The following is a 17,718-nucleotide window of genomic DNA, read 5'->3' on the forward strand; positions in this document are numbered from 1 at the left end:
TCAGTGCAGTCTGTAGGTTATTTCCCCAAAGGTTATCTTGAACTGGTAACCTTTGTTCTACAAGGCCTGAGGGGGTGGGGGGAAATGGGTCTGGGGGTGGGGGAAGGTAGAGCAGCGTTTGTCTTGGAGAAGATCCCTGGACAGCGGAGATGGAGCAGGGATTGCTTGGGTGGGTGATGTTGCAGGCCTCCATCCTGAGCACAGCGTAAACGAACCTTTATGAACGAAACACAAGTCTCCGTTGCCCCCCTTCCAGGAAACTGGAGTCTGTGGAAGCACTGTGGAAGCACTGACGCCCCTGCAAGTTCTCCCGTCTCAGGACTGGGGAGCATCGCACACGCACACAGCTGTAGACCAGCCTTCCCCAGTCTGGGGCCCTCCAGGTGTTAGGCTGCAGCTCCCATCATCCCAAGCCAGCATGGTTATTGATGGGAAATGTAGTCCAACTTATTGGAGGGCCCCAGGTTGAAGAAGGCAGGCACAGAGTGAGAGAAAACATAAATGATGGAACTAAATGGCCCTGGGATGCAAAAAGCAGAGGGCCAGATGCAGATGCAGTCATTCTGACGTAGACATTCCCCCTTGAAATCAAGGTTTATAATACCCAGCCTAAGTCCCATTCATTTCAACGGGCCTACTCAGAACACAACTAAATCTGGACTCAGTCCAACCTCTGTGACAATTTGTGCCTAAACTCCAGAGTTTAGGTTGCCTAAACAACAGTCACAGGCAAGAAACAATTTCGCAAACTGGGGCGGTTGCCTTACCCGGTGCCCTTCCAGAGGCGTTGGACTGCAGCCCCCATCATCCCCATTGTGCATGCCAACGAGGGATGATGGGAGTTGCAGCCCAGCACCGCTGGAAGGGCACCAGGTCGGGGCAGGCCGCCTTGACGCCTGGGACGTGGGGGGGCGCTGATCCATCCTACTCCAGCACCAGGCGTTCGCCGCCCCCCGCCGCGGAGGAGGGGACCAGGAGACCCTCCTGGCCATCGCCCCTTCGCGACTGCGGCGAGCCCGCTTTCCCAGCGGCAGGACTACATTTCCCAGGGTGCTCCGCCTCCAGCGCCGGCGGGGGCGACTCCCGGGCGGCGCGCGGCGAGGGCGGGCGGCTGCTCCGGCCCGATCGCCGCGTCCCGCTCCGCCCGCTCGGGTCTGGGCGGCAGCCGCGGCGGGCGGGGGGCGCCGGGCGCCGTCCTCCCTGCGAGCCAGCGCGTCTCCCCCCGTCCTCGCCGGGCGGCCGCCGTGTGCTGCGCGCTGGCTGCTGCGCTCGCTCGGCCCTGGGGAGAGATGGCTTCGGGGGCGCACGCCCAGGTGAGGGATGCCGGGGGCCGTGTGCGCGGAGCCCCTCGCGGAGCTCAGGCCTCGCCCGGAGCAGGAGGGGCCGGGCGGGGGCGGCGGGTCGACCCCTTCCAACTCAGAGCTGCGCACGAGGCCCCCGAGCCGCTCGTTCGGTCGGCCAGGGCAGAGCCGGAGCGGCGCGCTGCGGCGAGGGCGCCTCTGAGCAAGTGCGGAGAGCAGCGCCCCGTGCGCCCCGGCCTGTGCCGGGCTGGGCTTCCATAGCAGGGGTCCTCAGCTCACGGAGCTTTATACGGCACAGGCCGCCCCCTCCCCGACCTGCCCCACAAAGGCAGCCTCTAAAACAGCCCGCCTCCTTTTTGCTCCGGAGTAGTTAACCTGGAAGAGCTACCACGCACGCACCCACCCACCCCTGACCCTGGGCTTGCAGTCGGTGGCCTAGGCTGGAGAAGTCTCTCCCGCCCCCCGATTCTGAGAATGACAAGGCGGGAGAGGGTGTCCAGGGGTAACTAATCCGCATTATGTGCTCTGGAGGAAGAACATGGATGTAAAGCAGGCCTGGGGAGCTTGGGGCTGGAGTTTCTGAGACAGCTTGCAGTTGAAGTCAGGGGTCGCGAGTGGCCAGGATGCCCAGCCAGGAGGTGCCTCAGGGACAAGTGGTGCAGAAGACAAGGGATGCTGGCCGGGGTCCCTCCCTGCGGGTGGCTGAAGACGGAGAGAGGCCCATCTGGGCTGGATTAGTTCCAAGCAGTTGTGTTCCCGGGAGCTGGCTTTGCACACCTTTGCACACCTTTGGAACGCACCGCTTCAGCGTGGTGAGCATGGCCAGGCTGCACATTGGGAAGGGATCTGCTCCTGCAGCCTATATGAGTCTGGCGTAGGATTTATGGCTTGCCACTTCCAGCGCCCTCACACTCGGGAAGCGGGCTCTGGATTGCCCGGCGCCTGCCCCGTGGGTCCGAGGCCTCCCCAGACCTTGACTTGGGCACCCCCTTTGAATGCCAGGCAGTGGTCTTGGGAGCAGAGTTGCGATGGCGCAGGATCGGGTGCACCAGCCTTCCCCAGCCTGGGGCCCTCCCAATCTGTTGGACTGCAACTCCCATAATTCCCTGCCACCATGGGCAATGGCTGGGAATGACTGGAGTTGCAGTCCAACACATCTAGAGGGCCCCAGGCTGGGGAGGGCTGTGCTAGCATTATGGAGCAGTGGCAGGGAAGGGGTTATAAATGAAAATGTTACAGTGACGTCTGTTTAAAGGTGGTGGTGCACAAGAGATACGAACTTTTCAGCTCTTTTATTATGATTATGATTATCATCGTTATATTCTCATTCTGCAGGGGGCATTTTAAATGAGAGAGGTGGTATTCAGGCAAGTTTGAGCCCTGTGGTGTCTTTATTTTAAAAACCGGTCACCTTTGATCTTTACCGTTCTAATCCTGTCCGCCAGGTGGTGAAGGATTGTTTTGCTGGCCCTGGATGGAAGCCTGGGCACTTGAGCCTTTCCAGGTGGTCAGTTTATAGCAGCCTTTTCCCAACCTGGGGCCCTCCAGATAGTTTTGACTACAACTCACAGAATTCCTGAGCATTGGCCATGTTGGCGGGGGTTGATGGGAGTGGAAGTTCGAAACATCTGGAGGGCACCAGGTTGGGGGAGTCTGGTTTACAGCAACACAGTTGTGCAGCAGTTACTGATGTGGTTCCTTCCTGAATGGATATAGCTTGGCGGTAGACCCTGCGTTGCATGCAGGAAGACCCAGTTTCAATCTGTGGCATCACCAGTTAGAAGAATCAGGTAGCAGGATGATAGGAATGACCCTTTTCTGCCTGGAGAACTGCAGCCACTGAGAATAGACGAATAGCCCTGGTTCACATGTGATTACAGCTCATGGTTTAAACAACCCATAGTTGGTTGTGCATGAGTGGGAGAGAGTGTGTGCTCTGCCTCCCATGTGCCTGCCACTTCTGCCTTTAATCAACAACCTACAGTCGGCTGGGTCATAGGTTGTTGAGTGTGACATGTGAACCGAGAGCATTGGGTTGTTTAGGGGTTAAACAACCCAGCGATTAGACCATGGTTTGTTGTTGGTTTAACCACTCGGTTGTTTAGCCCCTAAGCAACCCAGCATTTCGGGTTCACGCATCATGCTCAACAACCGACAAATGGGCCAATCATAGGTTGTTGATTAAAAGTAGGAGTGGTTGGCACGCTACCCCTTTCTCTCACTCATCCCCAACAGGCCATGGGTTTAAACCATGGGCTGTCATTATGCGCGACCTGGCCCATAGTCTGACCTGGTATAAGGCAGCTTCCTATGTTGCTTAAGATCCAGAGAGTGTGGTTATGAGAGTTTCGTGAGTGCCTGCACTTCAAAATTTACTACTACACCACTGGACACAGCAGAAGTGCATTTTGAACTAAGATGCATTTCGATGTCTCTCTGAGCGGTGATGACAGTATGGAACAGGAAGCACCTCAAAGAAGAGGTGTTTCCTGTTCCAGGGGTGTCTGGTGGAGACTTTTTTTGATGCTGTAGTGGTTGTGTCATTCTGGTCTACCTGAGAATGGGAATTTGCTTCTTGAATGTGCAGAGCATCTTCTTGATGTGCAACAAATTCCTGGCTACGTGTTGAACTGCAACTCCCATCATCCCCTGCCAGCATGGCCAGTGTCTGGGGGGGCACCAGGCTGGGGAAGCTGGAACAGAATGGGTTATAAATGAAAATGTTGCAGTGGCGTGTGTTTTAAAGGTGCTGGTGAACAATATCTTAGAAATAAGAACCTTACAACTTTAAAAAATTATTCTCATTATCAGCATTATCCTTATGACTGTCATTTTGCATGGGGCATTTCAAATGAGTGAGGTGGCATCCTGGCATGTTTGAGCCCTGTCGTGTCTTTATTTTAAAAATAAAATATTTTAAAAACCAGGCACTTTTAACATCCTGATCCCGCCTTTCCTGGAGGCGAAGAACTGCGTTGCTGGCCCAGGGTGGAAGATGGCCTGGGCCTTTCCAGGTGGTTGGTTAATAGCACCCTTTTCTCACCTGGTGCCCTCCAGATGTTTTGGACTACAAACAACTCCCAGGATCCCGGAGCATTGGCCATACTGGCTGGGGCTAATGGGAGTTGTAATCCAACACTGCAGGGCACCAGGTTGGGGGAGGCTGGAGTAAGCTCTTGCACAAAGCTTGGGGGATGTGTGGCCCTCCAGATGTTGGTGGACTGGAACTCTCATCAGCCGTAGCTGGCATGGCTGGTGGTGAGGGATGATGGGAGTTGCAGTCCAGCGACATCTGGAGGGCCACATGTTCCCCATCCCTGCCGTAGCAGCTTGGTGTCTTTTCAATTTGACTGAAAACGCAAAAGGTTAGGAGGCTGAATGTAGTTGATTGAACCTCCATTGATAGCAGCTTTACATGGACCAGCTAAGGACTCCTCTCCTCCAGTCTCCAGCCCAGAATGGGTTACGAAGCATGTCATGGCCTCGAGTTCTAATTGGTGAAATGCTGCATTTTCCCATGTTTCCAGGAGTTTTGGGTGTAGGCACGCAGCTGTGGAAGCTCTCCCCGTCTAGTCTCCCCAAGTAGGCTGGCCTTCCCCAACCTCGTGCCCCCCAGGTGTGTTGGACTACAACTCCCATCATTCCCAGCCAACATGTCCAATAGATATTGCTTATCGCTTCTGTGTTCCACCTTTCTGCCAAGGACTGAAGGTAGCCTGCATGATGTTATCTGTGATGGCATAACCTCACGCCCTTTTCTGGGATAAGGGCTTCAGGGAACCTGCCCTGCCCTGGTCCACACCCAGATCTTTCACTAGATTTTTGGGAAGCCTCCTCCTGTTGCTGCTACTCTACAACCATTGCTGCCAACAATGTGCAAGGGGATTCCTGGAACACAGAAGCGACACCTGGGGCATGCGGTGCAAGAGCCGTGCTGCATGCGATGCGGAACAAGGTGGCAGAATTCTAGGCTGGACCACTTCAGACTGCAGCTGGGGGAGACCTGATTTAAAAAACCAAGACACGAACCTCCTTGTGTGTAGGAACATCTGAACATCCCACTGCATTTCAAGTCTGCCCTTTTTGCCAATGTTGTTGACACCTTTGGAAGGATGGGGTGTATATGATTTTTCTGGCTTGGGCAGAGCATCTTAAGCAAATGTCTTTTCAAATAATACCTTTGACAGATGACAAAGGCAGCCTAGTCAACAGCAGTGAGACACCCACGTTCTCGCCAGTCTCAAAAATCTGGGACAGATGTAGATTAAAATTAAGTACTGCAGCCTCCTGAATACCTCTAAGCCATAGCAAGCAAATTAATTGGAATGGCGCAGTAGCTAATTATATCATCTGGGGAAAGCGGAGGTTCTGAAGAATATGCGATCATATCCGGAAAGAAAATGTAGTGCATATATGATATCCCCAATGAAGCCACAGAATATGAACCCCCGCCCCCCGCCCCCTGGGATGATTAAAGTGGGACCCAAGCTATATGAAAAGTCAGCTGGAGAAAACGCTGGAGTTTAATTAGAGATGGTTTTGTGTGCATAAGATCGGGAAGGAGAGATTGCAGAGGGAGCAAAGTCACTTCCTTGATATATAATATTCAGTCTTTACTGACTCAAAGGGAAGCAGTTAGAAAATGCTTTATAGATGATATCTAATGCCTTTAATCAGTGGAGGCTGGTGGCTGTGATGCCATCGGAGCAGTGAATCTGCTCCTGGTTTCAGCCAGAACCAGCCAGAACTAAAGCTTCGCAGCTTGGAGAGCTCCTTCAGAGTTCTATCTGAAACCCTGAGCGGATTCTCCACCCTGCTGACATCAGAGCCACCAGCCACTGCTGCCTTTAATTTAGAAGATGTACCACATGTCTGATCCATGTCAGAAATGTGGGCATGCTGGTGTGGATTTTGTGTGCTCTGGCTTGACCTGTGGAAAGATAAATGCACATTGGAATTCTGCTTCGTGTGTGATCTGTGTACCTAGGCGATGACTCGTCCTCTGGCCCTGATTTCCCCAACCTGGTACCCTCCAGATGTGTTGGACTGCATCTGCTGCCTGGGAATGATGGGAGTTGCAGTCCTCCACATCTGGAGGGCACCAGGTTAGGGAAGACTGCTCTAATTCTCCTTGGCTGTGTGAAAGAGGAGGTTGAACATATGAAAAGGGATTGGATGTTTCATTTATTGACAAAGCAGCAGAAATACAACAAAATGCTAATCCTCGGGAACTGATAAGTGTAGAGTATGGTATATTGCTCCATTTGGGTGCTTAGAGAAGGTTTGACTGAGCTTTAACCATGTTTTGCGTAGCTCTTGGGGCAGGGCAGAGTCAGTGCTTCCCATCCCTGCACCATAGTTACAGGCTTGAGTGGCATGTTCCAGCCCCTCCCATCTCGTGCATGAATTTTCCCAGCTTGCCTGCCTTATCCATGCTCAAAGGGTACATTGGCTCCAACATTAATGCTAAACAGGGTTTGCTCTTAGCCAGGACTTTGAACCAGCTTCAAACCCAGTCCTACTTGAAAGCAAACCTTGGCTTGGGTTAACCATAATTGCCACAAAACAAGGAGCTTTGTGGCACCATAAAGACTAACACATTTTTTTCTGGCAGATACTTTCGCAGAAACTGTCCACTTTGTCAGATGCATGAAGTGTTAACCTCAAATTGGCAGATTTATATCTACATACACAGGCTGCGGTGGGTGGGAAATGTAAACACGGTTGTCAGAGGAGAATTGAAATGCAAAAAAGTACAATGACATTTACCTTAATGGTTGCTGGGTGATAACACAGTCATTGCTGGAGAAGACTCTTACGAGTCCCCTGGACTGCAAGGAGGTCAAATCAGTCCATCCTAAAGGAAATCAACCCTGAGTGCTCATGGAAGGACAGATACTGAAGCTGAAGCTCAAATATTTTGGCCACCAAATGCGAAGAGAAAACTCCCTGGAAAAGACCCTGATGCTGGGAAAGATCGAAGGCAAAAGGAGAAGGGGACGGCAGAGGATGAGATGGCTAGATAGCATCACCTATGCAATGAATATGGACTTGAGCACACTCTGGGAGGGAGCGCAGGACAGGAAGGCCTGGCGTGCTGTGGTCCATGGGGTCACGAAGAGTCGGACACGACTGAACAACAACAACAGCCACACAGACATCACCGCAACAATGAGCCGATTAACATATGTAGTGTGATTTTAAAGAAACACCTTTGTCCCTATTCAAACCACAGGAAACAGAGTTGAATTTCTTAATGAATTGTACTTCAGCAATTTCTGTCATTGAAATTCCTTTGTTCAAGAACGGTCACTTTACAGTCCCTGGCTTCCCTTGATTTTCTCCCATATTTCTCCCATATTACAGCTCTCTCTTGGGCCTGTGTGTATTCTGTGCTCCTACTATTGCATTGAGCAGGGGGTTGGACTTGATGGTCTTATAGGCCCCTTCTAACCCTACTGTGCTGTGATTCTGTTATTCTATTGCGCCACTGCAGAACTGAGGGTCCTGAGAATCTGAGCTTTTGCTCTTTTCAAGAAGCAAGTTTCTAGCTCCTATGAGTATTAACATACCCTTGGAAGTGTATGGGCAGTGCCTGGTGGAAATTCTGTTCTAAAGCTATGGGTGGGGTGGACTGTGCAGGATTTCAAGAGATTGGGAGGGGCGTCTCTGCTCTCGTTCAGCTTCCCCTGCCATACTGGCTGGGGATGATGGGAATTGTAGTCCAACATACCTGGAGGCTGCCAGGTTGGGGAAGACTGCTCTAGCTAGTAGAAGTAGACTTAAACTGTGCAAGGGAGCAATGCTTTAATACGCCCCTGGCCCTACTCCGCAGTCCTGTTTCACAGATAGATGGCCCTGTTTTCATTCCAAACGTTTCCCATCCTCCCATGTGTCCGTCCTCTCTGGACAGTTGTTCCCACTTCAGGCCAAGCTAACTCTCACTTCATAAAAGCAAGATCAGGGCCCAGTGAGATCCACCGTCTGCTTCAGAAAGTCAACCGAGAAGTCCAGAAATACATTCTGGGGCCACTTTCTTGTTCTTCCAGGTGATGTTTGCGGACGTGGCCGTCTATTTTTCGCCAGCCGAGTGGACGGAGCTGGCGGAATGGCAGAAGGACCTGTATCGGGCCGTGATGGTGGAGAACTATGAGGTGGTCGCCTCACTGGGTAAGCATCTCTTTTTGGCCATTGCTCAGAGGCCTGTGCTGTTTCCAGGGCAGCTGCAACCAACAGGCATCACAGTTGCCAGGTTTGGAGGGGGCAATCTCTTCAGTGACCTCCTGATTTGTGGAGCTGAAACTCAAGATGCTCCAGTCTAATAAGGGTAGCCCAGGCTCTGGTCTGAAACCTATTATTTCACCATAGATTAGCCAGGGATGCTGGGAGTTGTAGTCCAACACATCTGGAGGGCACCAGGTTGGGAAAGGCTGCCCTGGACATTTCACCGGTTTCTGTGGGGCACCAGAGGTGATGGGAAGCCCAGCACCAAGAAATAGAAATAATGGGGTAGAGCTCTGGAGGAGGAAGCATGAGGGAACTGGAGCCTGCAAGAGAAGCGATTTGCGAAAACCAACATGTGGGACGCTGAAGGGACAAGAACATGGGCCAAGCGTGCTTCTCTTAAAACTTCTGAGGTGCTTTTCTCTCTTAAAAAAAACTCCGGAATCATATACAAACTTGTAAAACTTAAAACAATAGTTGGCTAAGTTAGCAGCGGGGCATGCTGGGAGTTGTAGGACTTTTTCCTGTCTAAACCTGCATAGGATTGTGCCCTAAATGTCCAAGTGTAACTGGGAACTCGAAACCGTCAGGGCCAGGACAGACCGTGGGGCACGTTTTCACAGAAGGGCTCCCTCAGGCTACGGCGTATTCCTGGGCGGCAAGTGCCCGTTCCTGGGTGTCTGGATGATGAGAAGCTTTGGGTGGCCCACAGTCCTGGATTCTCACTGCGTTCATGTTCCATCCAGAGTTCCTCACCCACACCGGCCTTCCCCAGCCAGCTGCTGGGGATGATGGGAGCTGGAGTCCAGCCCATCCAGAGGGTGCCCTGTTGCAGCAGGTGGCTGTCGAGCACCTGCCCCACTAGCCACATCAGATCCCAGCAAAACCCCAGCGGGGCCTCTGGGCGGCCGGTGGTGCTCCTTCTGGTTCAGCAGGGGGCCCCGGGCCCTCCCGCAAAGTCAAACAAAAGGTGAGGGGAAGGGGGCAGCTCTGGCGCTGGGCTTCCTGCCACCCCTCCTCTTCCCTCCCCGCCTTCAGCCGAGGGGGTGCGGAGGCTCCCTGTCCCGTCCGGGCATCCTGCTGCAGCCAGCGTCCGCGCGCCTGGAGCGCGGGTCCATCGCCTTCCTTCAGGCCCGGCCCGGCCCCGCCCCGCAGGGCATGGGTGCAGCGCCCTGCGAGGGGCTCCCAGAAGCCCTTGGTGGATAGCAAAGGGCGGGCCTCCCATCCGGCTCAAGGGGTGGACGACAGAGGGAGAGCAGCTGGGCAACAGCCCGGTCCCTCGAGACCACCCTGTCAGCATCAGTGGGGGGTTGTGGGGCAGCGGGCGGAAAAAGGAGAGACGCGGAATAACCGAGGCGAAAGACCCAGTGCTCCGCTCTCCCCCAGCTCGGCTGCAATTCCTACGAAGCCTTTGGGTCGCCCAGCATTGCCCCCATCGCGTTAGGGTCGCGTTGCGTCCATCGTGAGATTCTTGGGTTCCACTGCGGCAGAAGTGGGTTGGCTGTGAGGGGGTGCGCTCGGGCTCACACGGTGGACAGATGGCGGAGTGGGGCGGGGAGCGGCAACGGGGGCTAGGGCACTTCCGATCGGGCGGGGAGTTAAACATCTGAGACGCACCCGAGCGCCTCCCCCCCGCCCAGCGCCCTCCGGATGTGTTTGAGTCAGTGCAGGCTGGTGGCTCCAATGTCCGCGGGGCAGTGAATCCGCTCCGGGCTTCAGTCAGAACCAGTCAGAGCTCTAAAGGAGCTCCGCACCTTGGAGAGCGCCTTTAGATCTCTGACTGGTTCTGACTGAAGCCCGGAGCGGATTCACCGCCCCGCGGACATTGGAGCCACCAGCCTCCACTTGTTTGATTACAACCCCCATCATCCCAAGCCGGTGTGACTGGGGATCGTGGGCATCACAGTCCAACACATCTGGCAGGCACCAGGCTGGGGGAGCCTGGCTTCAGCCGTTACTCGCGCCTAGCCAGAGGCCTTGATCACGTCCTGCAGATTGCGGCTGTTGGAGCCGTTCTGCCTTTCGAATGCCGTTTGCAGGGCGGGGCGGCATCAAGGGGGGCGCAGCTCAGGTCTGAGCCCTGCTTGGCTTTGGCAGAACAATGTGAGAGGGTCTCTAGATCCTAGGCATGAGAGAGCGCCGACGGGCTTTGCTGCACATCAGGCGTGGGCAACTTCTGTGGGTCCAGGGACCAGCTGCCCCCACCCCGAGCCCACCAGGGGTCGTGCCCCACCAGAGCTGAAATGGGTGTTGAACAGCTGATTTTGCTGCTGACATCTGGGGGCACGGCAGCCGAAAAGCACCCCTTTCTGTTCAAAGCGTGGGGCGCGGGGAGTTTTTAAAGGAAAATCGCCGCACTTTTTTGCCTCTGCCACTGAACGTTTGGTGGCAGTGGAGGTGCTGCAAAAATGGCCGGGTCGTGTTTCCCACCCCTGCTGTACATTGTCACAAAGCTGATAACAGACGATCAAGGGGGGGTGCTGGGGGAGCTTCCGAGGGGGCATTGGAGGGCCAAACAGCAGTTCATTCACGCCCCTCTGTGGGGCCAACACGCCGGGCGACTTGGAGGCTGGCTCCAGGAATCCGAAGCAGCCTTTGTACCCGCCCATCACCCAGAAGACGTGGGCAGGGCTCAGTTGTGGTGCCCTCTGGGATTGCCTGGCAGCCCCCGTCCCTCCCCGCCTGGCTGCACCCTCGTCTGCGATGCTGCCCTGCGGTCGGCACAGTGAACGCCACTGCGATCGGGCCCCCTGGCGGGCCAGGAACAGCTGTCTTGGCGGCCCTGGGGGGGTGGGCAGAGTGAGGAGGCGGGGGCAGGTGGGCGGGGTGGCCCGAGGTGCTCTACGCTCTCTTCTGCTCCTGTGGCAGGACTCCTGTCCGTCAAGCCGGAGCTCATCTGCAAAATAGAGCGGGACGAGGCGCCGTGGACGGAGGAGGCCCTGCAGCCCCCAAAGTGGAGGAGGCCCCAGAGCCCCTGGCTGGGTGAGTGGGGGGGCATTCTGGGGGCTGGAGAATGCCGCATGGGGTGCTCCGAGGAGCCGGGGAATGATTTTGGCCCAGGCTGGAAAACCAAGGGCCAGTGCTGGGCTGTTCTCGCATCCCTGGCATTCCCACGTGTGCTCCTAGTTTAAGAGCGTGGCCTTCCTGCAGAACTGCTCCCCCTTTGCCGGGGAGCCGGGCGTCTCCCTCCTCTTGACAGGCTCGCTCACAGAGGGCCGCCGTCTCGCGGCCGTCCGCCAGCCGGGCCTCTCCAGTGTCTTGGTGCTGAACTCTCGTCAGCCCCGGGCAGCGGCCAGGCATCCTCCGAGCGGTCGCCCAAGCCATCTGCGAGAGTTTTGCCCTGCAAGGTGGTTTCCAGATAATGCTGAATCCATAAAATCTGGAGCATGCTGGGCAGGGGAGGTCTGTGGTACAGTCTCTGGCTCTGTTCAGCTGCACAGAAGTCAAAGGGGAAGGTGGTTCTTCAGCAGAGGGCAAGGCGGGTGGAGAAGGCCTCAGGACCTGCCCCGGCTGGACGCCCGCCCTGCCCCTACAGGGTCATCTGCTGCCCTGTGGGCAGGATTCCAGGAGAGGGAGGGAGTTGAGGGTGACCCCGGGCGCCGGATCTGGTTCCAGCCGGCTTCTCCGGGCTCCCAGGGCTGGTCCCCACCTGTGGGAAAGATCCTGACGATTTTTCAGAGAATTGTTGATATTGTCGAAGTGATTTAATTATTATTTTTATGTTACTTGTTAGCCACCTTGGTAGGATCTGCATCATGAAAGCCCGCATATATAATTGCAGTAAATAAAATAGAGAAGGCTGTGTGGAAATTTGGGGCGCTGCTCCCTCTGAGATTCTAACCACCAGCGGGAGCAGGGCTTCCGCATCCCGGAGTGGATCCTTCCTTCTGCCCGCAGCCAAGTTCCCAAAGAGCCCCCGGAGGCTCCTGCCTTCCCTTCTTTCTCTCCTCCCGCCGCTCGCCTCCCTTCAGGGACGCCCCGTCGCCTGGGGACCCCTGAGCCTAGAGGCTTCCTTGTGCTGAGGAAGCCACTGACTCATCTATCCCAGGATTGGCTGGCTGGCAGCAGCAGTCCAGGGCCTCCGTTAGAGAAGGCCTTTGCTACTGGAGATGCCAGCCTCTGAACTGGGGGCCTGCTGCATGCAACGCAATGGCCCCGCTCCGAGGAATGGCCTTCTCCCAGGTCAGGCCCTTCATGTCCCTTTGCCTGTATTGTCTGCTCTTAGCTGGCAGCAGTTTGAAGGCTCCGGGCAGAGGACCATTCCAGCCCTGCTCCCGAATACTCTATGCCTCGTTTCCCTCTCGCTCTCAAAGTGGGGGTGGCAGGCACTGCCTCTGAGGCTTTCCCCCAAGCCCTCATGGTGGGACACTCTCTCTTCTCCTTCCTTCCCAGCAGGAGATGGAATTAGGATGGCAGACGAGGAAGAGGGCGAGCGGGCGGGCCCGGCCCGGCGGCACGCGGCCCGGCGCAAGAGAAGGAAGAAGGCCTCCTCCCCAGGAGTGGAGAAGCCGGTGACCCGGGCAGCCAGTGCACCCCCCAAGATGGAGGGTGGCGGTGGCCTCCCGCGGGCGACGCTGAAGATGAACCCGCCCAAGTGCCCGGAGTGCGGCAAGAGCTTCCTGAGCAACGTGGCCATGACCATCCACATCCGGACCCACACCGGGGAGCGGCCCTTCAGCTGCCACCTGTGCCCCAAGGGCTTCCCCTCCATGGGGGACCTCAAGCGGCACGCCAAGACGCATCTGCGCAGGAGGGAGCCCCCGGAGAGCGGCGCCTCGTCCCCCAAGGCCAAGAAATGCCTCACGGCCAAGCTGCAGCTGCTGCGCCAGCTGGGGGCCGCCCCAGGCCCCCGGAAGCCCCACACCTGCGCCCGGTGCGGCAAGAGCTTCGGCAAGAAGCAGGACCTGCGCAAGCATGAGGGGACCCACTCCACGGCCCGGCCCTTCCCCTGCCCGCAGTGCGGACGCCGCTTCCGGCTCAAGCAGATCCTGGTGGCCCACATGAAGGTGCACGTCGGGGAGCGGCCCTTCGCCTGCGGGCGCTGCGGGAAGCGCTTCAGCCAGAAGCACCACGTGGAGAGCCACCAGCGGGTGCACACAGGCGAGAAGCCCTTCGCCTGCACCACCTGCGGCAAGCGCTACTCCCAGAAGCAGCCCCTCATCAGCCACCTGCGCGTCCACACAGGCGAGCGGCCCTACGGCTGCGCCGAGTGCGGCAAGGCCTTCCGCAACCAGGCCACGCTGACCATCCACACCCGCATGCACACGGGCGAGCGCCCCTACCGCTGCCTGCTGTGCGGCAAGGCCTGCAGCCAGCTGCAGCACCTCAAAAGCCACCAGCGGGTCCACCGGGGCGAGCAGCACCTGATGGCGGCTGGCGGCGGCCAGGCCCTGGCCCTGAAAAAGGCCCGCGAGGTGGCGGAGAAGCCCCACCAGTGCGCCAAGTGCGACAAGCGCTTCCGGGACGAGAGCATCATGGAGACCCACCTGAGGACCCACGAGGAGAAGAGGCTGCCCAGGGGCGGAGCCCTCCCCAGCCCGGCGCCCGCCGGGCAAGCCCCGCCCTGCCCCATCCTGCCGGGGCGGAAACCCGCCAGCCGAGGAAGAGGCCCCGGCAAGAAGCAGCCCACCGCCCTCCAGCCGGGCGCGGCGACCGGGAAGCGATCCGTTGCGTGTGCCGACTGCGGCAGGAAGTTCACACAGGCGAAATACCTCACCCTGCATCGCCGGAGCCACAGATGAGCAGACTGGTTTCCGTTGGAAGGGAGAACCTGGTAGTGCATTTAAGGGAAACGGTGTGGGCAGAACCTTTGTTCCGAGCAACTCGTCTGTAAAAAATTCAGGATGCACCCTTTCAAGTTATACAGCAATCTTCCTCTGGCCATATGCTGAAGATAACAGGGCTGGAGAGAAGTATGTTTCTGGCTAGGGTTTTGAATGGGTTTTAAAAATGCTCTGCCACAAACTTCCCTATTTTTTGCCTTCCCTCTTTGGCAGGGGGAAACATCCAACCCGAAGATTTGTGTGTAACATGCAAGCTTGCATCTTGCATTTAGGGCCCCAGTTATTCCCAATGAAAGTCTTTTCTCAATTTCTCTGTCTTTTATTCTGTGGATCTAGTGTGGCTACTATAAATCTGAACTCTTCGTCTTAGCTCTGGATCTAGCAGGACACCACACAGCAAGCCTTGGTGACTTGCTGCAAAGGCTTAGGGGCAACTGTGCTACGTGGAAAATGCCCACTGCAAAACCACCAAGCCAGTATAGCTGCCCTACCAAACCCATCTGAGCTGGCTACCTCCAAAGAGCCTTCGATAGGAACAGGACACAACATGGAGTTCACTGCCACAGGAATGGAAGATGGCCAGTAGCAGAGGTGCTGTCTTAAAAGGGTTGCCCCAAACTCCAGAGGATAGGACTATCATTAGCTGTCGATGCCTCAGCAGGAACATAGGATGCATAGGAAGTCAGGCCGTCAGGCCCTCTAACTCCGCTTTGTCTGCAGCGGCTGGCAGTGCCTCTGCAGGGCTTCAGGCTGGCATCATGTCCAGACCTGCTCAGAGATGCTGGGAGTTGAACCTGGGAACTTTTGCATGCAAAGCAGGTGCTCTGTTGCTGGGCCTTTCCCCAGTGTTCAGAGGCAGCGTATTGCATATTACCAGATGCTAGGAACAGAAGGTGGAGGATGCAGTCTTTCAGGTTGCACAGCAATCTTCCTCTGGCTGCATGCCACAGAAAACAGAGATGGGGAGAGGAGATTAGGGGGCCCTGGCCTTCATGCCCTCTGCTGTAAGTGATTATGGTTTTCCATGGTGGAATCTTCCAGTGCTGCTGTGGCATTGCAATCTGCTGGAAGTCGAATTAAAGCAGTGGTCCCCCACAATGCTAAATGCCATGGTGTATTCTCCTTTGAAACATTGGTAACGTATGTTTGGTAATACATGTTTACTCAGAATAAGTCCCTAATGAGTCAATTCCTGTTCCCTGCAGGGGAAGAAAGGTTACTAGTTACTGGTTTTCTCATAGCAGCCGGAGCAATTGCTTATGAATTCATGTTTTGTTTTGCAGTCTTAAAGGATAACTTTAAAATATGAATGGAGAATTGCCCTGGTTGCAAAGAAGAAACCAGTCACTAAATCCCCACCACCACCACCACAGGGAGCAGGAACTGACATATAAAGGGCTGGAGCAGGAATGCTACAACTGCATGAGTGAACAGGAAGCAACTAATTTAAAGTGCCGGAAGTCAAGAAACAGAAGCTGCTTAAAAGAAATGGGAAAGGAGGAAGCAACTACTTAAAAGGCCAGTTGCAGGGAGAAGCTTTAGTGTGCAATCCTATGCATGTTTAGATGGATGCTGGCTGAAGAATGCTGGGAGTTGTAAGATTTCTTTCTGTCTGTAAATGCATAAGATTGCGCCCTCAGTAGGGCTTTGCCAATCCACGCTGCACAGTCTAGTTCTGCTATTGCATTTTACAACCAAAAGATTGCTGCAAATTGGGTCTGCAAAAAAGATGGGAGGAGAACATGGAAAAAAACACTGAAATGCGATGGTTGGTAGTCGCATCATCTGGATTCTCCATAATAAACTAAATGAGTAAATGAATGATATGCGTTTGGGAGAAAACAGCAAGTATGGGAAGAAGAGCAGGGTGGACGTTTTAGTCTCACCCAGTGCAGGGTTTCTAAAAGTATTCTTGGGGTTCCAGTAGTTAATAGGCAGTTAAGTACCTGAAAATCTTGTCCTTAAAAGACACTGTAGTTGATTCGCTTTTCGGGGGGTGAAGTTGATCATTTGTGTGCATGTCAGAGAGGCATTTCTGGTGTTTAATCTGTGATTATGTAAACCCATCCCTTCCCAAAGCTGCAAGGATGTACTGCTTCAAATTCGGGTATGAACAGATGTCTGAGCTGACACTTTTCTACACAGTTATCCAAAGAAGAATTCTTGAGGGGAGTTCACAGGATCACTTAGCACAAGTTAATCCAGGTTTACATAAAGGCTTTACCCCAACCTTCTGTGACACTTGCTAGGGGGGGCATGAGCTTTTGTAAGTTGGATGTTTACTCAGAATAAATCTCACGGAGTTAAAGGGGGGTTACAGCCAGGTAAGTGTGCACAGGATTGCAGCCTGTTCTTTTGTTTTTAAGTTGAACCGTGTAAGCCAGATAGTAAATGTTGTGGATGAGTACATTTTGTGTAACTTTTGTTTACAAGGGCGAATTAATTCCCTGTGGTATACTTTAACTTTACTTCTCTTTGCAGTAGCTAAAGGAGGATGAGAACCCCTCTTCCAAAGTGCTCTTAAAGGCTGGCGCTAGTCCCAGTCACCAGTACTCCTTATGTGAGCGCTCCTGCGTAATTTAGCTAGCATTGGCGGTCGTGGTCTTGAGGGCATTGGTTTGAACATGCTCTCCAGCCCTGTTGCTTCTGTGATCCACATTTTTTAAAAATGTCCCATTTCTCCAAGTTGAAGAGTGATTACAGAGTAATGCTAACCCAGCTGAAGCCATCTGGGGTAAACCACGTGCAACTGTTCATAATCCACCTCGGTAGTCAAGAGAATTGAAATGTTAACTGGTAGTTATTCCAGATCAGTTAATACATAATAATAAACGAACATGACAACATCAAAGAACGAACTCTCTGATTAATAAAGTTTGGGTTACTGAAGATCTCCCCTTGCTGTTTACAAACTGCTTGGTGGATTTCTCTTGTCCACATTACCTCTTTCTCTTGCATAGAGCTTGCTCTTCACTGTGAATTGTCATTGGTATCGCATTTAGCCATTCAGATTACGTTGGGTCTCAGCAGTGCCACTTGGGAGGTATGGCTTTATGGTTCTCTTTTTACACATGAGACTGTGAACCCCAGGACCAAATGAGGATTCCATGACAGAGGTAAGACTTGAGCTCTGAGCTCGGTCCTGCAGGCCAACTAGTGGCCCAGCTGGACTAGGGGTGACCAAACTCATCTATGTACAAAACTATGTACACATGACTATGGTCACAGATGGAAACTGCCAGCCACTGTGGATCAAGAACCTATATGGTATAACTGAATAACAACTCTACTGTGATTTGTTCCTTCTCTCTCTCTCTCTCTCTCTCTCTCTCTCTCTCTCTCTCTGTCTGTGTGTGTGTGTTTATATACCACATCTGTGCCAAACCTCTCAAGACGGTTTTCAGCTCAAA

General features: G+C 54.4%; 1 protein-coding gene across 6 annotated transcripts; it reads left to right on the plus strand.

Annotated features, from left to right (window-relative positions):
- The first annotated feature begins 1,080 nt into the window (after positions 1–1,080).
- Positions 1,081–17,150, plus strand: LOC146345310 (uncharacterized). Of its 6 annotated transcripts, none has more exons than XM_084859627.1 (4): positions 1,081–1,313; positions 8,351–8,471; positions 11,394–11,507; positions 12,918–17,150. In XM_084859627.1, the coding sequence occupies exons 1-4, from the start codon at positions 1,290–1,292 to the stop codon at positions 14,264–14,266; spliced, it is 1,608 nt and encodes a 535-aa protein (XP_084715753.1). In that variant the 5' UTR covers positions 1,081–1,289; the 3' UTR covers positions 14,267–17,150. The 6 variants fall into 6 exon arrangements, with proteins under 6 accessions (XP_084715753.1, XP_084715751.1, XP_084715752.1 ...); XM_084859625.1 differs by having other exon boundaries at positions 1,092–1,313; positions 12,921–17,150; XM_084859621.1 differs by lacking the exon at positions 1,081–1,313 and adding an exon at positions 1,844–2,113.
- The last annotated feature ends 568 nt before the right edge of the window (positions 17,151–17,718 follow it).

The sequence above is a fragment of the Heloderma suspectum genome, chromosome 5 (assembly GCF_057233095.1).
Source record: "Heloderma suspectum isolate Gila_16-S chromosome 5, 16-S_ref, whole genome shotgun sequence".
NCBI classification, from domain to species: domain Eukaryota; kingdom Metazoa; phylum Chordata; class Lepidosauria; order Squamata; family Helodermatidae; genus Heloderma; species Heloderma suspectum.